The sequence below is a fragment of the Phocoena sinus genome, chromosome 9 (assembly GCF_008692025.1).
Source record: "Phocoena sinus isolate mPhoSin1 chromosome 9, mPhoSin1.pri, whole genome shotgun sequence".
NCBI lineage: Eukaryota > Metazoa > Chordata > Mammalia > Artiodactyla > Phocoenidae > Phocoena > Phocoena sinus.
Window position 1 is genome coordinate 11,077,603 of NC_045771.1, and position 25,437 is coordinate 11,103,039.

The following is a 25,437-nucleotide window of genomic DNA, read 5'->3' on the forward strand; positions in this document are numbered from 1 at the left end:
GAGAGGCTAGAGAAAAGTAAAGAATGAAGAGGGTCAGATCTGAGAAATATTTAAGAATCAGAATCACTGAGAAAAAACTAGCTGAAAGGAATCAAAGAGTAAGGGAAGTAGACAAAGACGTCGGTAATTTTAAAATGCTGTTAATTGAGAAAGGAAATAACGGGGACAGAACAGATATGGGGAAAGGGAGGCCGTTTAGTTTGTGTGTGTTGAGGCTTTAGTTCCCGTGTTCGTCTGGGTGGACATGTCTAGGGAGACAAATATGGAGCTAGGGTCTGTGAGAGAGGTTAGGACCAGAGGTTACTACTGGGCTTCTTCAGCATAGAAGATGCTAGTTGAGGTCAAGAGACCATACAAGATGGCTCAGACAGAGAGCATGTAGAACAAAGGAAGTGGTCTTAGGATGGACTCAGGGAAACACCAACAAAGGAAAGAAGTGTGAGGCAAAAGAAAAGGCGGCATTGAGATTGGTAAGGAATGGCTGAGCAGAGGTGGAGAGAGCTGGAAGAGGTGCTGGATGGGGAAAGACCAAAAGTCCAGTTGGGTCAGTAGGCCTGGAGAGGAGGTTGGACACATAATTGTGCACGTGAGGTCTCATTATCCGAATTTATGAGGTTTCAATGATTTCCCAAGGATGCCTTAACCGAGAGGTCTTTTGAGTTTATTTTCCACTTCACCAAATGCAGATAGAGGAGTCTTGCTTCCTGGATGTCAATATATCACGTAAAAAGCTGCAAGATTCCTAATAGGTAAGAGGCTATCAGTGATAGCCAGTTTTGTGTATGTTTTATGAGACCAGAGGAGGCACTGAAATAGCTTACTTACTTTACTCAGAAATTGGTCCTCAGACAAAATATTAATGATGGTGATAACCATTTACTTAGCATTTATTGTGTATCTAGCTCTTTAATAGGGAATTTCATTTCACAACAACCCTATAAGGTATTATTCATTTGACAGATGGAAATCTGAGGTGCAAGAGAGGTTTACAAATTTGCCCGAAGTTGCAAAATAAATAAATTTTGGACAGGATGTCAAGTATGTCAGGAGGTGCCAACTTCAAGAAGCAAAGTGTTTTGCTTTAGAGGGAGATAAGAAAGAAGGTCAGAAGGAGGGGGGTCAGTGTGATAAAACAATCGGTGTGATCTAGATTAGATTTAGAATAAAATCCCTCCAGAGACCCTCAGTCTGTGCTTAAATAACTTCAACACTCAGTACTGTTTGATTTAAAAAAGAAGGAGGGACATCGTTGTGAGACGTTAAGAGGGAGAAGAGAACACTGGTAAAAGGGAAGAGGAAGCTGCATCTCCCAAAGATGGAAAGGGAATCGGAATGCATGAAAGGAACAGGCCTGGAGGGGAGTAAAGTGTCTACAAGGGGCCACGTGAGAAGAGGGAGGTGAGGCTGGATGGCTAGGGTGGGTCCAGGCTTACTACCTGGTAGCTAATGAGTGGGGTAAAGAGAATACAGTCAAATCTGAGATCGTTATAATGCACTCTTCCTAAAAGATGCAGGTGAAAAGACTGGCAGTACAGAGACCAGTGGGGACATCATACCAGTGTCCCCGAATGAGGTGTTGAGACTAAAATGGTGGTAGGGGAACAAGAGTGATGCTAGGAGGAAAACAACAGAATGTGACTCTCTGGGTAGGAAGGAGAGAATGTCAAACTGACCTCAGGTTATAGAGCCCAGGCATCTAGGAGAATGATTTATAAAATACGGAGCTGGCTTCTGCCTCAGCCTTATAGCTTCTGCATCTCCACGTGTAGCTTTCACATGTTGTTTCTTAGTCTCATTACTCTGGTCAAGTTGCCTCAGGTACATTCATCCATGCAGTTTTATTGTCTGAGAGTGGAATTTCCAACCACACAGATTCCACGGTCCTTTCTGGCGTACTTTCGCCCCACTGCTGCTGTGTCATCCTTTCCGTCTAATTCTATCCAGGGCACCCTTCTCTCCAGCTTGGCACCCTTGTCCCAATCCATATTCCTGTAGCCACCAGGGGTGCAATCTGTTATTCAGAGCCCCCCTCCGAGCCACAACAAGCATTGAATCTTCCCAAGTGTCCCAATTTGCCCACTTCTTTATTTTACCTTCCTGCCCATTATTCATTTTGGTTTGACTTTTCTGCCACTTACTATAACTCTTTGTTATTTGGATCAGTGAAATCAGGTACATTTTCATACCCAGTGAACTAAAATGTCTCCCCAGAATCAATCCAAAGGACTCAACTGTCAAATGTTTGAAAAATATTTTATACATCATTTTCTTTGATTTCCAGCTGGAAACTCTTTCATCTTTTTTCCCCCTTTTATTTGTTAATGCCAGTATCATTTGATTTCAAGGAGGAAGCCCAGTCTCTCTGCATAGATTCCAACTTCTATTAAAGATCCTCTTGTCCTTTCCTCCCATAAAGCTGAACACACAGATACACACACACACACATGCACGCACGCACGCACTCCTGAGACTCTCCAGTTCTTAGGGCCCTGCTGTGTAAGGATGACGAATGGCTGCAAAAACCACTCCTTATCTTTCTTTCCAGTCTGTTGCCTGGCCAAGCTCAATCCAATCACTAAAACCTGCCTCTTAATCATTCCACAAGTCTGACCACCAGCTCCTCTCACTTTTTCAGAAATCATCTGCCTCCACATGTTCTGTTTACTCAATCTTTGCATTTTATGGCAAGTCACCCTCAGCCCTTTGTGAGCAGCACACACTCAGCAGATCACGTGCTTACATCCTAGAGGTAAAGGGCAGGCAGTTCTGATTTGCAGTTTACAACTCACCGGCGAGTGGCCTGCAAATCATGTCCCCTCACCAGGCTCCACTGTGACAGTGAAGGGGTTAGACACAAAGATCTTTAGGGCTCTTTCCACTCCAACAGTGGATGACTGTCTCAGTCCCACGGGGTTGACCTCAATAAGGAAACGCTCTAGAACTGGCTGGATGAGCCTCACCCACGGATCCCTCCCTCTTTTCCTTCTGCATTTTCCTTTTCTCCCTGAGACTGCTTCTGTGATGGCTGAAGTCTCTTGCTGGATTTGTGACTCTCGTGGACTCTCCCATGGTCTCCCACGGTCAGTCGCCCTCAGCCACTTTTCCCAGCAGAGTCCGAGCTTTCTCCCTGGAGCCCTGTGGCCTGTGAGCAGATTCAGAACCTCCATCTCACTCAGTGCAGACTGACGCAGCTCCTGCTCTACTCCTGGCTTTCCATTTGCATTGTTCACAGACAACTGCCTCTCTGAATCGCTCAGGTAAACTGCCAGGAGAATATCTTTCTGCCCATTGGTGCTCCTGGGGAATTCTGCGGGCCAGGCTCAGGCCCCTCCCTGCAGCAGGCTCTAGCCCTCCGGGCCGTGACTCATGCACCAAGCAGCCCGGATCTGTAGTCACTCCCTCTGAGCTCCCTCACCAGCTTGGAAAAAGCTTACAGCTCACACCAACACAGCTCCTTTCCTTCACAAGCTCCCACTCACCTGTACTCCCCGAGTCTTCTTTGTGCCGTAGCCTCGCTTAGGGGACCTTCCCTGAGAATTCTGCAGACTGAAGGCATGCTTTGCTTCTTCCTCTTCCAAGGAAGAGGACAGTGAAATTTCCACTCCGTAATTGTCATTGAAAACGGGTGCGTTGGAAGAAATCCGTCAAAAGCCATTAAGTATAGAGAATGTTCTCAGTCTATTTGAATCATGACTAAGTCTGGTACCTGTTTCCCTTTAGCTCATTTGCTTGTAACCTTTGGCCCCCTGGCACACCTGATTGCAGAGTTAGAAGATTGCACTGAACAACAGGCTTTGAGCTGCTGTAATCTCGCAGCTCCTGAGTCATGTTAACAGCAAATGCGGCTCTAAGGTAACTGAACTGTGTGAGTGATAGGGCAGTCACCACCACCAAGAGGTATTTACGCAGAGGTTTGGAAAACCATGTACAAACACGCACAAGTCTCAGTGATGTGTCTCGGGGTAGGTGGGTGAGGAACGGTCGTGTCTATAAAGGGCTACCCTACCAAAATATTGCATTTCTAATTTGACCTCATTAACGAGAAGAGGTTATGATAAGGGCACTAAATACCTTAAAGCACGCAGACAATTATGGGTAGAGCAACATGGGGTCCAAAAGGATATTGGGTTTATTTCAGGGGGATAAATATGTGTGTAAAAGAAGGAGAGCCAGTGAACGTAATTTCTTTACATTTTCAAAGACGTTTAAACAACTTCTATCCCAAAGGCTAATTAAAAAAAAAAAAAAAAATCAGTCATCCTAGGACCAAAATCCTCGTGTCGCGGATATAGAAGTTGTTTAAGAGAAAACAAAATTAGGGAGAATAACCACATCTCCAACTGTGAGCCTTCCGGATACTAACATGCAAGCTGATCTTATTAAAGTCATTATAAATGACTGACAGAGCAACTACTGCACAAAAATCTTAAGATCACAGTTAACTCTAAGGGAAAAGTTGATGGTGAAAATAAACTTTACAAAGTAGCACTCTAAGTTGTGAGTAGGTAAAAGTGACAGAAGGAAATTCAATGTGGTCAAGGGCCCAAAGGAAGTGATTCAGCATATATCTATAGGATTTTAAGCTCCAAGCTTGTTACAATTCAGCAAAGGACCAATGAAAAGGACTGTGGTTTATGTCTCCTGAAGACATTATTCCTACCTGGTTTAGCTCAAAAAAACCCAACAAAATACTGTATATTCATATATGCCTCAAATACAGTCTGTCCAAAAGTATTAGTTAATGGTTGTTTTCAGAATTTCTCATAAGAAATTGCTAAGTTTCTAACACACTGATGCCAAGCAGGATTAAAGAAAAAATTGAGTTAAATTCTGGAAATCTGAAGAAGGAAGGGACAATAAGTAGAACTGTGCCCAACTTTCTGAAACCTAAAGTATAAAAAAATTAGTAATTCAGTTCAGGAAAGATTACTCATACCTAAGCTGTTGTTTGTTTTTAAAACCAAGGATCTAAAGACAAGTTGAAGCCAATTGTCTCTTAATTTCCCAGATTAGGTGAGAATAACCTGATTAAACAAATATATATTAAATTCCTAAAGACAGTTTCGGTCTTATAGAAGTCAGCTGTGAAGGTGCTCAGAAAGTCTTAGCAACTTCAAGCAAGGAAGCAGTCATTCAACTAAAAACATTCTTTTACATGTGTATCATTCAGACGTTGATATGTTACCTCTCTGGGAAAACAAGGGAGAGTACGCCTGGAAAATATAAGGTTGGATATGACTCTGTTTGAGCCATATGGCCAGTGTTCAAATACTGGTGTGAACAAAAAATTTGGATTCTAATTACTGTTATTGCTATTAAGAAAGAATCTGTTAGTTTACTTATAATACATACATACTAATATATCACATATTAATAATGAAAAGCTAGCTTTATGAAAAGAGTGAAAAATCTCCATCGAACTTCTCTGAAGTCATCCCTATTTTCGATTTTTTTTTAGCAGTGTCAGCCTGTTTAGGATAAATTAATATTAACCCAAACTTAATTACTATAGTGATAACTTTTCTAAGGATTAAGCAAGCTAACTTACATTTGAGAATGGATTAAAAACAAAATGTCTTATCAGAAGTGGTACTACTATGTCATATCATCATTAATTGGGTATGGGACAAAGTTTACCATATTATTCTTACCTTTGTACAAAGCTGCAATGCAATGCTACTTTCGAGGCCCCCTAAAGATAAACCAGAGTGGTGGAATGTCCAGGGAAGAACCACAGTGAGCCCACTTAAAAGATGACGCTACCACTGCTGTATGAGGGCTCAATATGAGAAAAAAAGGTAAAGGGTGATGTTCTTCAACTGAGAAAGGCAACCTGAGGGGAGACAGAGAATCATACATCATAGAGTTGGATGGGAGTCTGGAGGCTAATTGGTTCGATCTTGAATTTTACATTGAAGGAAACTGAGACGTGGACAAGCTGCATCGTGGCCGGGCGGTGACTGGAGTTTAGGTCTCGTGACTTGGATTCTCAGACTCTTTCCTAGAGTCTAGGATTCTAGGATTCTACCCCATGCTGCTTCTCACAAAGAGGATGAAACAGAGGTAATGATACCTTCACAACAACTCAAGTCAAAATATAAACTCATGAATGGTCAGAGTAGGATTTCCAAATCCACCTAAACTAGCTTAGACCTTAACTTGTGGGTTCAGTAAAAAAGAAGGTTTGAATGGGGTATTCATCACCCATCAACTCATTTTAATTCCTTATACAACCTCTGAGGCCATAACAAGCAGAAAAAGCGCCCAAACTCTGAGGAGTCAAAGAGAGTCGACTACTACCATAACCCAGGCACCACCGTGGTCCTTCATGACACCTAAATCAAATAGGCTGGAATCCTCATAGGATTCCACGTTCTGAACCTTGTTCCGGGGTCTGGGGAGAAAACACTCGGAGAAGTGCCAAGTTTATTAGAGTGAGAGAGGATCACCCTCACATAGCCACCGATGGATCCCAGAGACGCAGGCACTGACCTCGCCCTGACAATTATGGGATATCTCTAGGGTTGGAAGATACCTTAAAAGGTCACCAGGTTAACCCTCCCAACTGATGTGTTCATCCCCCTTAAACAGCTCCCTCCAGTGGGCTGAGGTCAGATTCTCTTTAACACACGGCCGTGATGGAAACTCTGGTCACTGGAATTGGTACTCTGGAAGCAGAGAACGTTTAAGTACTGCAGGGTAGTAGAAGTAAAGTTCGTTGGCTTAGGCCCCATTGGTCCCTTTTCCTATGAGAAAAGGTTCCCAGACTCCAGTGCAAAGTCCCTGAAAATCCCCCCACCAAGCACAAAGCACAAAAAATGGAGGCCTGGGACTAGCGACTGGCAGCTCGGTGTCGTCCTTGGGTTTCAGGAGGTCTAGTTCCTGGTGCACAGAAGGCCTCTGTGGCCAGATTCTGGGGCCAGCCCTGTGCAGGAACATCTTGTCCTTCAGCTCAGGGGATTCCTCCCAGAAAACAGCTAGGTCTGCTGTTCCACCAGCTGTAGTTTGGCAGTCTTGACTCGGTGGGCTTCCTTCAGGTTCCGTGCACGGACCTCTGGGTTGGAAATGAACTCCACTTGCTGTACAGGGAACCAGCCTTGCTCCCCATCGGAGAGTCTCACGCCCTCCAGCCAGCCTATGGGCACAGGGTGGGTGGGAAGAAGAATTACCTGGAAAAGACCCACAGTAATTTCCCCCAGACCTCCTTCCCAGAAATTCTTCTGAACTGTAAGGCTGATAGGACCGGAGAGGCCGCAGTCTGGGAAATCCAGCCGCCCCGTGCACTCACCCTGGCTGCTGTAGGTCTGGCACAGTCCACAGCTGCCTGTTCCTGAGCCTTCTCCACTCTTACCCGTTGCATTGTATTCTCCCCAAATACATGCTGAAGTTCTAAGCCCAAGTAACTCAGAATGTGGTCTTATTTGGGAATAAGGTTGTTGCAGATGTAACTGGTAAAGTTAAGATGAGGTCATACTTGAGTAGAGTGTGCCATTAATCCAATATAATTGGTATCTTTATGAAAAGAAGGAAATTTGGACACATACACACACACACACAGAAGGAAGAGAGAGAGCTCGGAGTGACGCTGCCACAAGCCAAGGAAGCTGGGGCCACCAGAAGCTGGAAGAAGCAAGGAAGGACCTTCCCCTAGGGTCTTCAGAGGGAGCACGGCCCTGCCAACACTTTGATTTTGGACGTCTAGTCTCCAGAACTATGAGAGAATACATTTCTATTGTTTTAAGCCACCCAACTTGTGCTACTTTGTTAGAGCAGCCTTAGGAAATGAAGACATCCACCCATAGTGTCCCACCTTCAATGCCCAGCCTGCTCCTCGTGGATTCTCCCTCTTACCATCACTGCTTTGCTGAGTCACCATCACCACGTCTGCCTTCTCTAGTGCCAACTCATCATTCTCTCGGGGTTTGTAGGCTCGAAGGCACTGTACTTGTGGGGACTCTTTGGGAGAGAGTGTGACAAAGGTTAGGAAAGGCAGGCGACTAGAACATGAGAAAGGACTTGCAGGGGGAGCTTGGGAGGACTCGGGAGATAGAAAGTTTGGGCTGTTGAAAGTTACGCACAAGAAAGACAATTGGAAAAGTCTTCATATTCTACCAGGGAACAAAATGGTTGATAAGGAAATAGAAATGCCAGACTTGAAATGAATCAGAAATTCTATTTCCCCAGCAAAGATGGAGAAATAGGTTGTGACCACCTTTTGGTGACTCATTATTACAAATAATTGATATTCTGCTAAAGACCCATCTTCCCACTGAAACCTTCCCTGATTGTCCTCAACAGATTCTAAACTCCTTTGAAACTGACTGTCAGGCTTCCCTGGTGGCACAGTGGTTGAGAGTCCGCCCGCTGATGCAGGGGACGTGGGTTCGTGACCCGGTCCGGGAGGATCCCATGTGCCGCGGAGCGGCTGGGCCCATGAGCCATGGCTGCTGAGCCTGCGAGTCCGGAGTCTGTGCTCCTCAACGGGAGAGGCCACAGCGGTGAGAGGCCCGCGTACCCGCAAAAACCAAAACCAAAACCAAAAAAACCTGACTGTCTATGGCAAACCGTTTATCTTTCACCACCTAACTGTTTCATGTTTGTGTTCTGCCTCTCCAACTAATTTGCAAATTCTGAGTCTGTGACTCATTCTTCATTCTCTTCATGGTACAAGATGTGGGACTAGAAGAGACTTATCCAGTGGGGTTCGAGGTATGATCTAAGCAAGGCACTGAACACCCTTCCTCATCTATAAATGACTGAGTTGATCAAGGAAATTCTGGATTTTTTGTATGTCTATATCTTCGTGAGCGAGGAGAAATTTCCACAGTTTTGAAGCTCCAAATAAGATGCCCCAGAGTACGCCTGACCCACAGCCTTCTATCGTACATGGGTTTATGGCTCTTTCTGCTCTACCACACTGCACTGGCTCTCTTAGAAAATAAATAGAACACTGTATTGTTATCTGTACTTGTATTTCCAAAGCTCATCCATATATGCCATTCACAAGATCACAGTAAAGGAGGAAGAATTATCTTGCCTTCCTTACCTACTGGGGAACTGAAGCCCAGCAGATGGATTGAACACTGAGCAGAACTCCATTTACAGCCTGGTTCTCCTACTTCCTTTTACAAAGTTCCTTGTATTTGTTTGTTCTTTTGAGTCACTAAAGGCTCAGTGTTCCTTTGAATTCAGTTCCTCTCGGATATGAATTAGAGGATCCTTGCTGGAGGACAACTGTGGGGCTTACATGAGACCGAGAAGTCCATTCTTAGCATGAATGCAGACACTTCCTAATGTGTGTGCCTGTGGTTGCCCATGAGTACCTGGAAGCCTGGGGTAGGGGCAGTGTCTCAGGTCATCCTGTACAGGAGGGGTTGTGCTCAGGACAAATCTACTGTGTTGCTATCCTCCCCAACCCCTACTCCAGATGGACGCTCTCCCCCTATTTCCCCAAGAACTTCAAGTCAGTAAAATCTAAATATCTATCTAATCTACAGATATTTTAAAAGAGCAAACTATTGCCCAAGGCAAGGAATGTATGGTGCTGGGGCGGAGGCACTGCCATGGTGATGAGCAACTTGAAGCAGATGCATCTCAGGTGTTTAAGCTCCAGTGACCAGCCCTCCACTCTGAAATTCTGGACAAAAGTAATAAATAGAAGCCTACCTGAGTTACTACCCAGCGTCCTAAACTCCTGCATCTAAAGGAGACTTCTGACCCCCCCATTTTTCTCTCCCCCTTAGACCTTCACTCACCGTAACACTCCAGAAGGTCCAACTCCTCTCTTGGCATGGCCAAGGCTGAGACCCAGCGAAGCTTTTCACTTCTAGAAAACAAAGCAGGGTCATTGCTTCAACTGCAGCTCTGAGGGGGGCGGGGTATAGGACAGGGGCCAATGACAGGGAAGGGAAGGGACCGTGGGAAGGACTTGTCTAGTTCAAAAAGTTGTCTAGTTCAGTGATATCCAGGACAAAAGTCAATGGGACTCCCCTTGGATGGAAATTTGACAGGATCATGAACTATATGTTCATGTGTCTTATCATCCTTTATCTTTCCGCCTCTCTTTCCAAGCTTATCTTCTTAATGGCATCTCGTATCTTTCAAGTAGGGGCATAAAGTCAGCTGTCAATTATGCACATGTAGATTTTCCATTTTGGGAAGCGTACCAAGCAAAGTGTTCATCTCGGTTGAGATTCCCGCTATCGCTTTGCATCCTTTTTGACACTCTTCTGCCTACCTTCCTTCAATCAAATATCTCAGAGATGAAAATTATTCTGTAATCATGATTAGATCAGGGAGATATACCTACTATTGTTTTGGTCATGTAATATAATCCAAGCCTAATTTTGTAATTATCTGAAGGTTTTTGTATTACCTTCACCTCTGCTTCCAAACATCCTGGAGTAATTGAGAGCTGACACTATTACCGTTCCAGGAAGATGCTGCCCAAAGTGCTACACAAAGAACACGAGTGTGTATCTGATTACTTGACTTAGGTGACGTTTTGCACCTGTACCAGCCCCTCTGTTCCATAAGTGAGGGCAGGTTTTTTTTTTGTTTTTTGTTTTTGTGGTACGTGGGCCTCTCACTGCTGTGGCCTCTCCCGTTGCGGAGCACAGGCTCCGGACGCGCAGGCTCAGCGGCCATGGCTCACGGGCCCAGCCGCTCCGCGGCATGTGGGATCTTCCCGGACCGGGGCACGAACCCGTGTCCCCTGCATCGGCAGGCGGACTCCCAACCACTGCGCCACCAGGGAAGCCTGAGGGCAGGTATTATTGATCCTACCCTGAAGTGTCTTCTAAGGGACAAAAATGCAAAGTGTCTACAACATGAGGATGTTCAGACCATTAAGTATCTCGTCAAACTTTTTAAAGGAGAGATTTCTTATATCTTTTATAACAGCAATAATAGCTACAATTGTTCATTAAGGTAGATACTGTGTACCAGATTTTATAGGTATTATTTTTAATACTCTTCACAGTGTTTATATGTGTGGATGTATGTTATTATTATTAATATTAAAAAGATGAGCAAATCAAAATTCTCAACGCTATGGATTTCTGCTCAGCAGAGGACTGGGTTAGAAGGTGGGAGCAAAGAAAGCTGAAGGCACCCCAGTGCTTACCTTTTTCATGTCTTATCACATCTATGCCCCACCAGCCTTGGGCACTGAGGAATGTCTGGCTTATACACTTTCAACTGTGGACGTCAGTAATCCAATTACACAGACTTTGCTCTTCTTAGCATAATAGACGCTAAGGCTTGGTAGTGACGGCGACTTTACACCTTCTCCCACCCAGTCTCCTGTAAGTCATTTATTAGCTCTAGGAGTCTGGGTTTAGTATGCTCTAGATATGCTCCCCAGTCCAGAATGGACTAAGCGGTACTGTGGCTGTTTTCTGGACACATTTTCTGCCTTGGTCCCACTTCCTTGCTGGGCTGTCCTCCCTCCCTTCCCTCCAGATCCCCTGCCCAGCCCCATCTCACTGAGTCTCGGTGCGGAAGAGGAACTCAGCCTGGGAGCCCTGTGCGTTGTCCCGCAGGAAGAGTCGGAAGAGGTTTTTGTGAGGTCCATGCAGCTTCATTTCACACTTTTCCCCTCGGACGGAGGAGAAGGGAGCGTGGTCAAATACCAGGAAGCGGCTACCCCTGCAAAATACAAGGCTTTTCAGCCTGACTCTAGGGTTACCATGCTTCCTCCACCCTCATATCTTTTGCCAATTCAAAATCCCTGGCCTTAGCATCTGCGGCCTGCAAATTCTCATAAAAACCAGAAGATGGTGTCAACTTGCTCCCAAGAGAGAGTTGTCAATGGCTTGGCAAAGCACATATCCAGTGCAACGGATGCTTTACCGCTTCAAAGAGATGAAGAAACAGAGCCAATATAAAGTTTCTAAGGCCCTCAGGACAAAAGAAGTGGCTAAGTATCGATGTTAGGCTAGTAGGCCGAGCCCAGCCCAGAGAAAGCACAAACAGACTGATCTGAAAATGTGATAAGCTAATTTGCTGCGTTTTGCTCTGTGTCTATAACATGGTCCAGGTCCTGCCAGGCGATCTCGGGATATAATTCGGTGGGATCCCCTTTTTCGCTTTGGACCGTTTTCCTCCTCTCTGGGTCATGACCTGGCCTCCATGGGGTGAGCCACTGAGAAGCGTTCCTCTATAGGCACACGACCCTTCCCTGGCCCTTTAGTGCTTCCCTCCTGCCTCCTCCCATTTCCCCCTTGTGCTCTGGCCTCCCATTCCAGTCACTGACTCTCGGGGCCGAGACAGCAGCAGACAGTCATTGAAGAGGTGCAGGTGGACTGGGCGTGCGCTCAGCTTCCTCCGCAGCCCTGGGGAGACACTGAACTCCAGGGCCGTCAGCTCCCCGCTCTTCACCAGCCAGCGTGACTGTGAAATGAGCGGGAATATCTACAGAGCAGGGAAGAGAAAGAAGACGGTGTCACAGACGGGACAAGCACGAGGCTTTCTCCCGGGCCTGCCCCCCTCACCATGCCTCCTCCTCATAAGTCCCGCCCCTGACAATCACCTCTTTCACATCTTCCTCCTTGCTCGTGACCCATCCGCTTAAACTCTGTTTCTCTCGGAACCGTCTAACTACCACTGTCTACTGCGGCGTGGCTCCCATGTCCCCAGCTCAGGCAAATGGAAGGTGCCTACGGTCCATCCCATGAGAGTGACTACATGAGAAAGCTCAGCCCTAGAAGCTGGAACTGAAGAAGAGATGGGCACACCTGACTGGGGCATGTGAACAAACAAAGCAGAGAACAGTATGATATGTCTCTTAGATGTTAAAAGTTTAGGGTGGTTCTGACGTCCTTTTTCAATTATAACCAGAGACAGGAGAGTAGCAGTCGGAATCAGATGTGCGGATGAGAATAAAGAGAAGCAGGTGGGCTCTGCCTAGAGCTGGAGTTTGGGTAGTGATAAGGGTATTGAACAATGATTAGTACGTAGATAAGGGATTTTCCCTCTCTTCTTGGGAGGTAAGGATGGTATCTGTTCTGAGTTGAAATCTGAACGTGGAATGTCTATTTTAAATTTGTATTTGGATGAGAGATTTTGGCTCTATATTTGGATTCAATTTTATACTGCTTTGGTTAGACTAGACGGAGACGTAATAAAATATTGAATACTTCAAGTACCAAAAATGTATCTTTATAAAGCCTTACGTTGATAAGTTCTCTCTCATCTGCCCAGTTCCAAAGGCACCCTCTCCCCCTCAGGTAACCACTGTCCTTTATTTCTTATGTATCTTTCCAGAGTTTCTTTCTGTATACACAAGCAAATGCATATACAGATTTTTACCCTACTTTTCCACCAAAGGTAAGATACTATATAACACACAGAGGGCTGCATTTCCCCTTTCCCACTTAACAATATATCGTGGAGACTGAAGTAGGCATTTGGGTAACCCAGAAACAGGGCAGAACAGAAGGTGTGCAGAGATCAGGTTAGAGACTGGGATACCGTGAGCAAGATGGTTCTGTGATAGAAGGTGACCTGTGGGATCTGCTTCCCGGCAGGGTGGGGACCCAAGGGACTCACTTACTCTGCACTCAAACTCGATCTTCTGGCTCAGGTAGATCAGCTCCTCCGTCCGTCGCATCCGCTGGACGTTATTATTGCAGTCTCGGATCAGCTGCGTGTTCAGCAGGGTGAAGAGAGAGGAAGAGATCCCTGTTAGAGGCTTTGGCTTTGTGTCCCCTGCAAGAAATCTGGAAACTGGCTGTGATTAGCTCTAGTCTTTGCACCAGCCTGGAAGGGAGCCAATACAGCAAGACGCTGAAGCTCTAGGACTGTGGTATACTTTGTAGAGACCTGACAGAACATTCCTGGGCCGCGTGAAAGTAAGATTTAATCTGGGGATTGTGGTAGGAGAGCATAGTCCCTTGGCATGGAGTGTCCTTGAGGCTGTGGGGTGTGAATGCTTGGAGGTTTGGCAGGTGCAGTGAGGTAGCTGAGGGGCCTGTACTTTCTGGAGTCACGGGCCGGGGCAGGGGAAGAGCTCTCTGTGAAGGGCAATCCCGGGGTCCGAGTAGCGGTGGTAGCTGCCTACCTCCTCCAGGGCGTGGTGTGCCTTCGTGGCCTCTGCTTCCTCCGAGGAGCCAGGCTGTGTTCTCTTCAGAATGTTCTACAGAACAAACCGTAGGCGGGAGCCAGATGGAAAGAAGGGATGGGCAAACAGGAAGAGGCGATTGAGGGTGGGTGAATGGAGAAGTTCAGGAACAAAAGTTTAGCAGCAAATATTTCTGAGAAAGGAGAGTGGGGGTGGTGATACGGGAGACTGCTCACACTGTCCACAGGGGGTGGGAGAGTGGCAGGAGAAAGGATAGTCCTTTGGATTAAGGGGGTGGGCTGAGGTGGGATCTGCTCTACCTGGAGCAGCAGCTTCAGACGGGTGATGCGCTGGAAGGGCAGAATGAGAAAGGACTTGAGGGAAAGGCGTTGGCAGATGGGGTCACTCTCCAGCTTCTCCAGGACCTCTCGGAAACTGCTGTTGCTAGTCCTGTGTGGGCAGGGAGCCTTGGGTGAGGGGGGGTTGGTGAGTATTGTGGGGCACAGTGAAGGCGTGGGGAGTGGGGGCTCGGTGGAACGCCTGTAGGTCGGGAAAGAATGGTGGGGTCCAATGTACAGGAGCTCCAGATGTGATGGCTGAGGGCGTCTGATCTGGAAGCGGGGTGGGGCTTGAGATCACAGAGAAGGCACAAGAACATGTGCTCTCGGGGTAGCCCTCTGGGCTGGGTATTGGGGGTCTGGTGCAAGGTCACTGCAGGGCCCACGTGGGGATGGGATGGGGATCAGGTCTCACAGCAGACTTTGGAAGGTGCGTTCCTGGTAGGTCTGGTTGGTGACATAAGGCAGGTAGACCCGGCGGAAGTTGGGGGCATGGCTCAGAACCACATCACACACTTGGAAGGTGAAGATGTTGCCCTCAAAGTTCTCTTCCAGGTCTGAAAGGAACCTGTACAGGATTAAAACAAGTCTCATCAGACTTGTGGGTCTCAAGTGAGGAGTCGGCTGACCCCTGCTATAGCTTGAGCTTGTTACTTCTTCCCTCCATTAGTCAATAACTTCTATTGACTGTCCTTAGCTCTGTGTTGCTTGCCATGCACTAGAGTTCTCTCCGAGGCTGCCGTTCATTTGCCTCTGATCTAACTCTCTGGTCCTAATATCCCATTTCTTGTTCTTCTTTTCATCCTGTTCTGGTTTTCTGATCTTCAGATGTTTCCCACGTCATCTCCAATGCTCTGCATGCCCACAGCACACGCAAAACCTCAACCCGGGAAGCCTTTCTCATTCGTTTACCCATTACTGTTCCCAACCACCCACTCACATTCTCCTCTCTTTGCTCTCTCTATCCCTGTAGCCGCTGGGAATCATGGAGGGAGCAATGAGAGGGTTCTGAAAAAGGAAAAAGCCAATGAGAGGTTTACAGACTAAAGAGAGTGAGGCTGAGTGAGTGGTATTTGGGAGAAGGGGAAACTCACATGGTGCTGACGTCACGCACATCCTGTAAACGAGAGAAGAGCCATTGATGATGCTGGTTGGAAAGGGTGGCCCGGAGCTGCTCTGAATGTTGGAAATGATCCACGGCTATATGTAGACTGCGCAGGTAGGAGGCCTCTGACACAATCAGCTCAAATTTGGCCTTGGAGATTAGGGAGGAGGAAGACTAATTAAAAACATTTATTGAATCCCTGGCGTATGTTAGCCACTGTGTAATATTTCAGGGGTAGAGCGGTTAACAAGACGGATCCTTTTAGAGCTCACAGTCAACACCAGAGTCCAACCCGATATCAGGGAGGAGAGAGAAAGAACCTTTGAAGCTGAGGGAAAAACATGTGCAAACCCTCAAAGGTGGAAGAGAAAAAGATGCTTTCAAGAAACTCAAATAAACTGAGTATCCTTGGAACCAAGGGTACCAAAGTAGTGGTCGGAGATGAAGCTGGAGAGGCAGAGAGGAGGTCTGGAGGATTATGTAAAGAAGGTAAAATAGCTTAGACTTAAGACAGTGGGGAAATGAAAAGAGGCTTTATGTATGGGACTAACTTGATCTAATTTGTTTCCTACTGTATAAAGATATTTCTGAGCACAGTATGAAGAAAAGATTAGAGGGGGGCAAGAGAGCCATGTTAGGGAAGCGTCACAGTAATTCCAGAGGAGAGACGAAAGTCTAAATAGCCATGGGGATGGGGAGAGGTAAGTCAATTTCATAATTATATAGGAGAGAGATTTGGAAGGGCTTGTTTATTTGCTAGAAATAGGGGCTGAAAGAACAGGAAGAGTCAAAGCTAATGCCTCAGTTTTTGAGTTTAACTGGGTGAGTGACAGAGTTCCTTACTGAACTAGAGAACACTGGAAGAGGAACAGATTTAGGGGATGAAGGTAATTTGAGGTTTGAGGAGCAATGGAAGGAAGCAGGATGTTTGAGAAGGAGATGGCGCAATTGTGGTTTAATGGAAACAGCCCAGTTATTGGGAAGTTCCAGCAGGAGACACAGTGACTCACAGCCCTGCTCTCTATTCTTCATTCAAGTATGCAGCTTCAAGACAGATGCATGGACAGGAAAGAGAAAGAACACACACACACACACCGTGGTGGTGACTTGGATAACTAATGACACGGCTGGAGGCCGCTCACACACGACAACACTGAACCAGGACACTGAAGGTTCATTGGCGTCCCGGCTCTAACATTCACTGAGTATATCACTTTGGGTGGCTCATGTACCCTCTCTGAACCTCAGTTTTCTTATCTGTATAGATATAGTGACGCCCTCCTCACAAAGATGTTATGACAGTCAAAAGAAATGGAGTCAGTGAAGCACTTTTTCCCAGAAGTGCTAATTCAGGAAAGGAACATATGTGTATAAGTATAGAGGCTTTTCTTCTCAGAAGTGTGAGACCAGGGCTGGCCTAGGAGCCCTGGTGGACTTCCTTGAATTCTGGAGTTGGTGAAAGAGAGCTAGGGTTCAAATCATCTGCCCACTGTTTGGTCCATAAATATGGGCAGACCAGTGATTTTCTAAATATCTTCCATATGCTTTAAAAGTTGAGGTCAGCACAAGGCCCCCAAGTGTGAGCTTCAAAAAACCTAAAAATGTATACCTGTTTGGCTTGGTAAAAGCACTGTTTATCCATAAGTCCTTACGGCCAAAATTTTACTCCTTCCCACTTCTGAAAGAGGGAGGATATGGCACTAATGTGTGTATCAAACTATATACCAGATACCATGCTAAAAGCTAAATAGGTGTTGTTTCATTTAAACCACACAGCAACCCTGAAAAGTAGTCATTATTATCCTTGATTTTTAGATGAGTAAACTGAGATTTAGTGAAGTTATATACCTTGCTTAATGTTACACAGCTAGTAAATGGTGATCCAGGATTTAAACCCAGGTCAGCCTGATTTGAAATGAAAGTAGTAAATGTTTTGTATACAGTGTTAGGAAATGTTCTAATCTCATTATTTTACAAGTAGCTGTCCAGTTTTCCCACACTTATGAAGAGACTATCTTTTCTCCATTGTATATGCTTTCCTCCTGTGTCACAGATTAATGGACCATAAGTTTGTGCGTTTATTTCTGGGCTCTCTACTCTGTTACATTGATCTATGTGTCTGTTTTTGTGCCAATACCATACCATTTTGATTAGTGTAACTTCGTAGTATAGTCTGAAATAGGGAGCATGATACCTCCAGCTTTGTTTTTTTTCCTCAAGATTCCTTTGCAATTTGGGGTCTTTTGTGGTTCTGTATAAATGTTAGGGTTATTTGTTCTAGTTCTATGAAAAATATAATGGGTATTTTGATAGGGATTGCATTAAATATCAACTCAAAATGACTTAAAGGCCTAAATGTAAGACCAGAAACCATAAAACTCCTAGAAAACATAGGCGGAACACTCTTTGACATAAACTGTAGCAGTATTTTTTTTGATCCATCTCCTAAGGCAAAATAAATAAAGGCAAAACTTTTAAAAATGGGACTTAATTAAACTTAAAAGATTTTGCATAGCAAAAGAAACCACTGACAAAAAGACAACCTATTGCAAATGATATGACTGATAATGGTTTAATACCTAAAGTATATAAACAGCTCATAAAACTCAATATCAAAAAAGCAAACAACCTGATTAAAAAATGGACAGAAGAACTGAATAGACATTTTTCCAAAGAAGATATAAAGATAGCAAACAGGCACATGAAAAAATGCTCAACATTGCTAATCATCAGAGATATGGAAATCGAAACTATAATAAGATATCACCTCACACCTGGCAAAATGGCTATCATCAAAGGTCTACAAATAACAAATACTGGCAAGGATGTGGAGAAAGAAAAGGGAACCCTAGTACACCATTGGTGGGATTATAAATTAGTGTAGCCACTATGGAAAACAGTATGGCAGTTCCTCAAAAAAATAAAAATAGAACTTCCATATGATTCAGGAATTCCACCCCTGGGTATATATCAAAGAAAATGAAAACACTAATTCAAAAAGACTCATGCACCCCAACGTTCATACCAGCATTATTTACGAGAGCCAAGATACTGAAGCATTATTTACAAGAGCCAAGATATTGAAGCAACCTAAGCATCCATCAACAGACGAATGGATAAAGAAGATGTGGTATATACATATATATATATATACACACACTGGAATGTTACTTGGCCACAAAAATAATGAAATTATGCCATTTTCAACAACATGGATGGACCTAGAGAGTATTATGCTTAGTGAAATAAGTCAGAAAGAGAAAGACAAATATTCTATGTTATCACTTGTATGTGGAATCTAAAAATAAAACAAACAAATGTATATAACAAAACAGAAACAGACTCGCAGATATAAGAACAAACTAGGGTCACCAGTGGGGACAGAGAAGAGGGGAGGGGCAAGACAGGGGTATGGGATTAAGAGGTACAAACTACTATGTATAAAATAAATAAGTAACCAGGATACACTGTACAGTACAAGGAAATATAGCCATTATTTTATAATAACTTTAAATAAAAAATCCAAAAATATTGAACCACTATGTTCCACATCTGAAACTAATATAGTATTGTAAATCAATTATACTTCAGTAAAAAAAAATAAAGTGGTAGACATTTTTTGATTGATTACTATGTACTAGGAACTTATCTTTTTTAAAATTTTTTTTAATTGAAGTGTAGTTGATTTACAGCATTTCAAGTGTACAGCAGTGATTTAGTTGTACATATATATATATACATGCACATACAGGTATATACACATATATACGCATACACACACACATATATATATATATATTCTTTTACAGATTCTTTTCCATTATAGGTTATTACAAGATATTGAATATAGTTCCCTGTACTATACAGTAGGTCCTTGTTGTTTATCTATTTTATATATAGTAATATGCATCTGTTAATCACGAGCTCCTAATTTATCCTCCCTCCCACCCCGGGCAACCATAAATTTGTTTTCTATGTCGGTGAGTCTGTTTGTATACATATACCACATCTTCTTTAGCCATTCATCTGTTGATGGACAGTTAGGTTGCTTCCATGTCTTGGCTATTATAAATAGTACTGCTGTGAACAGGAACTTACCTTTTTTTTTGATTCTCCCAGTAGCTCTTTGCAACCCAGTTTTACAAATGAGGAAACAGAAACTTAGAAAGATCAAGTAATTTGGCCAAAGTTAAATAGCTAGCAAATATTAAAGTGGGCTTCCCAACCAGGTTATTTAAGCCAGAACCTAAAATAAATACTTAAACATTGCTCCATAATGCCTTTCCATTGTGCCCTATTGTCTTCCCAGGAAGAAAGGTTTTAACCCATATTTCAGATTGATTATTAAGATAAGCTCTCCACGTAAAACATATTAATGGTAGTAACTTAACGTCAGACCAACAGCCTTTCCTATGGTCTTGCTGTTGGAAGTAAGGACCAAGCAGAGACTGATGGTCATTCAAAAGCCTCTAGAAGACCAAAATCACAGGACAGCTGCAAGGGCCACTCTTCGAGGGACCCAACAAAAAGCCCCTGCATGCTCCTTGGTTGAAGAGGAAAACTTTGGTGCAGACTGAAACCCTGGTTGAAGAAGGAAATTATCGTCTAGCCTGAAGCTAGACTAACTAGATTAACTAGATTAACTCCACACTCCTCCCAACAAACTCAGGGGCATGGTCACTTTGTACGAGCTCAAACCAATAACAGGGAGGAGTTAATGAGCAATGGCATGAGGAGGTAGAGAGGAGGGAGCGCGGTGACATTCAGAAAGCAATTCAAGGGGGATGACTCACTGTCACGGGGTGCACGTGTGTGGGGGGAGTACGTGGTAGGGACAGCCCGCTCGTGGTGGCGAAGGGGAGTAGGAGACAAGGACGAGAGCGCCTTGCTTCCCCTCCCGTAGCCCCTTCCCCTGCCCCACCTCGCCCTGCTCGGTACCTCCTGGAGTTTTTGGTCTTCGTGGGTCATGGAGAGCAGCACAGTGCTGTTACGCACCACGGGGATTTCCTGCCAGAGGGAGCCGCTGGAGGCCATGGAGAGGCGTTTCAGGTAGGACTCCGAGGACACCAAGGCCTTTCGGGGCTGCTGGGGGGAGGCGGGCCCCGGTGCCTCTGTCAGGCTGTCCAGCCGCTGCTGGCTCTGGATCTCCTTGTTCAGAAACACATCGCTGTACTCCTGGTAAAGCAGCTGAGCTGCAGGGGTGAAGAAGCACGGCAGAGGGAGAGAATTAGGGGGCTGCGGAGTTGAGGCACACAAACAGAAGCCACCAAGCTTCTGGCTCTCCTGGCATCTCTCTCTCCCTACAGATATCCCCGCCCCACGGCTGATAGCCAGGAACCCCTCTCCAGTCTTGGGCAGAACACTCATGTGGGTCCACAGTTCTGTTTCAAGGTACTCACAGGAATTGATGAGCTTGGAGCAACGTCTTGAAAAGCCTCCCATCACCTCCTTTGGCTTTTTCTCCCTGTGGAGTCAAGAAGGGCTCCGTGGTGCTTGCTGGCCTTCAGACATGGAGAAGCCCCAGGTGACTACGGATAAGACAGCCTCTAACCACTGAATGTCAGGGCCAAATCCCCTGGAGAGGCAAGTTGTAGCCTGACCCACTTTTGGGTAGTTTGAAGCTTCTTTGGATGTCAAGCTTTTTTTTACGGGGGTGGGGTTCAGTTCATGGGGCCACATGGCCTATATAGGGATGGGAGATTTGGACTGAGTTGACGGAAGCAGATAGATAAAAAGTCTCCCTACACCCTGGAAACCTGGGGTCTGTCTCTTCCCCTCCTTAACCCTGGAAAAGACAGGGTCCCAGAACCTTTGTCAACTAACGAAAATCTCAGTATCCTAAGAAAAAAGGGTAAAACCGTATCCATTAGGACAGAGGGTGACTCACCGAAAAACAATGGCATCTGAAAGGCTAGGGGATTTTTCCACGGCTGGACCTCCTGTGTCGGAAAATGGAAATGGGTAAAGTAACTGGGACTTCAGAAGGGGCATTCAGAGAGAGCCAAAGAACATAAGATCTAGAGTGGGAGATGCAGGCATCGGTGTGGGGCGTGGGGGGGTGGTAGGTGGGTAAAAGGGCTCAACTGGGAACCTGTGAGAGAGGACAGTGCCGAAGTCGAAAGCATCTGAGGACAACAGTACCAGGTCTGTCCCCGCCCCTTGTGTCAGAACATGAACTGGACAAGTAGAAGATGCCTTCTCTTCTACTGGAAGGACATCAAGCAGGTCTCTGTAACTGGAAAGTAGAGGCGGAGTGGGGCGGGGGGAGGTTCAGAACAATCTTGGGGAAAAGAGATACACAATAAAAGCACACCATGGTTGGGTGATGGATGGAGACAGAGGGGAAGGAGAAGAAAGGGCAGCGCCGTGAGCTCAGAGAGGGTCTCAAGGACTTTCCTCTGCATTGGGGCTGTGTAGGTGGGTGAGCGAAGCCAGCAGGAGGCTGGGGGACAGGAGGCGGGTGAGGAAGGAAGGGCTGGAGAGAGCTCGGCCTGACACGAATGTCACCGCGGTCCTTGCCCCTCACTCACCTGAAGGGCCCTCGGGTAGGATGGAGGGTCTGCGCAGGCCCTGCCGGTGCCAGTCCTTGTGCTTACTCGACCCCTCACTAGGGACCCCCACCTGTCCACTGCTGCCCTCCGCTGGTCTCCCTGAGTCCCGTCTGTGAGGCCAGCTGGACGCCTTCTCCAGATGGGGATGGCTGGGCTTCTCTGGCTGCCTTGTTCGGCCTAGATCCGACCTCCTCAGGCCATTGGCTCCTTCCTGGGGGAAGATCCTTCTGAAAGATCTTCTGGCAGGGACCTCAGGCTCTTCCGAGGTGGGTCCCTGGACCTCCAGAGTCCAGGGGGTGGTCAGGAAAGCGGGACTTACAAGAGCTGTCATGTTACTGAAAGCCATGCCAGGGGGCACTTCACTCTTACTCCTACTGGCGGGAGGCGAAGAGTCTGTCGATCTGCCCGTGGCCGGAGGCCAGGAGACACGTCCCGCAGAATGGGGAGGGGAGATGGTCCACTCTTGACAAACTGGCCTGGTCCTGGCCTGACCCCCTGAATCTCCGAGTCCCCCCTGGGTGAGCCTGCTCCTCTCCCTGGACTTTGGGGGTAACGGTGGTGGTTCAGTAGGAGGGTTCACAACAGGGATCAGGGGGAGAGGCCTGTAGATCCTGGAGCTCCTCGAAGAAGAAACAGGAGAAGGGTGTGGCTGAGACAAATCGGGAGTTGGGGGTAATGGCTTGTTGTATCTTTTCTTGGGAGAGAAAGAGGTCTGAGTATGGTCGGGGGTGTCCGGGGTAGAGGGCAGGGGTCGGTGCTGCCTTGCCACAAGGGGGTCAGGAACTCGGGGCAGTGGGCCTTTGGGGTGGCCGTGCAGCCCTAAACCTAGGGCCAGGGGAGGATGGCTATACCGTCTCTGCGTGGGGACCACGACAGAGCGATGGCCGTCTCCCTCCACCATAGAGCGGACGCGCCTCTTCTCTGGGGCAGGAGGGGGTGGAGGCTCACGGGTCCTCTCATCTACGGAGACAGTGGGTGGGGAAGGGCCATGGGCAGGAGATCCTGGGGCAAACGCCGAGGGATGTGTGGAGGCCCACGGCCGACTGCTTTGGGGGCTGCCAGGCCTTGCTGGGTTTGAGGCCAATTCTTGAGAGTCCTGCCCTGGAGCGGGTAGTGAACTTGAGGATCCGGGAATGATGGCACAGTCCCTTCCGCCTTTCCTGCCCCTTCTTGGGATCACAGAGCCATAGATGGCAGCTTTGGGGCGTCTCTGGGGCAACTCTGAGTGGGAGAAGGAGAGTGATACTCCCGCCAGGTCCGGAGTCGGTTCTGTCCCGTGAGAGCCCGGGAAGGAGTGGCCCCGCCGGTGCTGGGCCACCCCAGTGTGGTTGCCTGGGGGACCCTGAGGGCTGGCCTGGCCTGCTGAGGGGAAGCCGTGGAGGGCAGCTGCAGAGCTCTCAGAAGCCCCACAGGGAGATGGGCTGTCGGTGGGTCGAGAGGCTCCGGACGTTTCTGGAGAACATGCAGCAACCCAGGGCTCCCTCCTGGAGAAGGCGACTTGGGGGCCCGCAGAGGATGAGGCAGTCATGCCGGGGGAGACTTCAGGAGGGCTGGGAGGGGCTGACGCCGCTGTCCTTGGAGGGGTCACAGAGACCCCCTCTTCTCCCCGGCTGGATGCTGTCCCCTTCTCCAGCTCAGAGCCCACTCGCTGGTTGTACTGAGCTGTTTCTCGGTCAGGCGACTCCGCGGCAGGAAAGGAATGAGGTAAAGAAATGAGCTGCTGGGACCATCCTACTAGCTCCAGGGCAGGAGTCAGAGCTACAGGGGACGGTTCCTCAGCCCTAGGCTCTGTCTGAGTCCCGGGGATCCTGGCTGTGGGACAACAGGCATCTGGAAGCAAGTCATGGGGAGAAGAGACCTCAGGGGCTACCAGAGCCAGTGTGGCAAGAACATCACGCTCTCCTCCTTCCTCTGTGTGCCTCTCTTCTCCCCCTGCCCCCAGGGTGTCCCCACACCCACTGCCCACGTCCTCGCTCGACCCTGCCTTCTCCTCCTGCCCCTCTACTGGCATCGCTTTCCCCTGTAGACCCTGATCTTCTTGCTTCCCAGCGACTTTCACTGATTTCCCCGCTAAGCTTTCATTCTCCTCGTACTGAGCATCCACCTTCCTCTCCTCTGGCCCCGTCAGCTCCCCGCTCTCCTGTTCCCCTTGTTCTAGATCCCTGTGGCCGTGAGACCTCCAGTGCCACTCACCAGAACTCAGACCTCCCAGTTCCCCACTATGGCCCTTGCTTTCTCCTCGTTCTGCAAGCATCACATCGTCTTGAATCCGCCGCTGGTTTTGTCTCTGTTCTTCCTCTGTTCCGCTAACCTGCTCTCCCATCTGCTCCCCGGAAAGCCCATCAGAGCAAACATCCTCCCGCAGAGTTCCCTCCCCCTGAAGTCCTCGTCTCTCCAGCTCCTCGGCCTTCTGGAGACACGCGGCCCCTTCTCTCTCTGGACTTTCCCGCCTGGTAGGTCCACTTTCTGAGTCCTGTGGCTGGTTGGTCTCCGCAGGGTACTCTTCACAGCAAGGCCCACATCTGGTCTGGGCAGAGGCGTCTGGGGAAGTTTCCTCCTCTCCTTCGGCTTGTCCGGTTTCCAATATCAAAGAAGTGAGCTCTGGTTTAAATTCCACCTCCACGCTGCTACCCAGTTCGGATATTGAGGCCGTGTCTAGATATCCACCCTGGCCGGGGCAGGCCCAGAGCTCTGGCGGAGCTGGCGGCCTCGCCTGTCTATCCGCTGGGCACTGGGGCCCTGCCTCCTGATGCTCTGGAGATTCACAGGCCTCAGCCATCAGGCTTTCCTGGTCGGTCTCCACATCTGCAGAGGCTTCGATGGGAAAAGAGGTCATGTCCTCAGTTGCACAATCATTCACATCCCTGACACGTCTCTGCTGGGTCTCCAAGAGTCCGTGTCTCTCTGCCCCCTGATAGGGTGGATCCTCGCCCTCTTCAGCTTCAGCTTCCAAGGCAGGGGTCTGCCTGCTTCTCATGGGAGCTGCCAGGATAATACTGAATTCCACTCTGGCAGGAATGGGGGTCGCCGCTCCGTGTTGGGGCCCCTCAGCTTCCATCAGGGCTGAATCCTAAAGAGGAATAAGAGACAAACTTTCCATCCCCTCTTCTGCTTTTATTTATCAGAGGGACAGACCATAAAGAACAAGTGTGTGATGATTTCTGTGGTGCCACTTACTGTCATTCTTTGAGACAAAAAGTACTTCACAAAATAAGCAATAGCCTGTATAAAACTTGTCACTGATTTATTCCTCTAATAAATATTTACCAAGTGACCCTCTCAGTAGTGAACAAGGCAAACAAAGACTGTGTCCTCGTGGAGCCTGCAGCCTCGTGGGAGAGACAGATGATAAACAATTACATTAGGGCACAAGACCGTTGT

General features: G+C 47.2%; 1 protein-coding gene across 3 annotated transcripts in view; it reads right to left on the reverse strand.

Moving 5' to 3' along the window:
- Nucleotides 1–4,111: 4,111 nt before the first annotated feature.
- ARHGEF5 (Rho guanine nucleotide exchange factor 5) overlaps nucleotides 4,112–25,437 on the reverse strand; it is a 28,294-nt gene continuing 6,968 nt past the window's right edge. For 2 of the 3 annotated variants that reach the window (XM_032643780.1, XM_032643781.1), the window contains exons 2-15: nucleotides 22,036–25,126; nucleotides 21,393–21,444; nucleotides 20,905–20,969; nucleotides 20,444–20,697; nucleotides 15,495–15,655; nucleotides 14,816–14,968; nucleotides 14,383–14,512; nucleotides 14,063–14,137; nucleotides 13,556–13,645; nucleotides 12,257–12,414; nucleotides 11,488–11,649; nucleotides 9,756–9,826; nucleotides 7,852–7,956; nucleotides 4,112–7,135 (exon numbers count right to left, since the gene is read on the reverse strand). In XM_032643780.1, the coding sequence (XP_032499671.1) occupies nucleotides 6,978–7,135; nucleotides 7,852–7,956; nucleotides 9,756–9,826; nucleotides 11,488–11,649; nucleotides 12,257–12,414; nucleotides 13,556–13,645; nucleotides 14,063–14,137; nucleotides 14,383–14,512; nucleotides 14,816–14,968; nucleotides 15,495–15,655; nucleotides 20,444–20,697; nucleotides 20,905–20,969; nucleotides 21,393–21,444; nucleotides 22,036–25,126 (4,725 nt within the window). In that variant the 3' untranslated portion in view covers nucleotides 4,112–6,977. The remainder of the gene's footprint in view (nucleotides 7,136–7,851; nucleotides 7,957–9,755; nucleotides 9,827–11,487; nucleotides 11,650–12,256; nucleotides 12,415–13,555; nucleotides 13,646–14,062; nucleotides 14,138–14,382; nucleotides 14,513–14,815; nucleotides 14,969–15,494; nucleotides 15,656–20,443; nucleotides 20,698–20,904; nucleotides 20,970–21,392; nucleotides 21,445–22,035; nucleotides 25,127–25,437) is intronic. The other variant, XM_032643782.1, reaches the window with a different exon arrangement.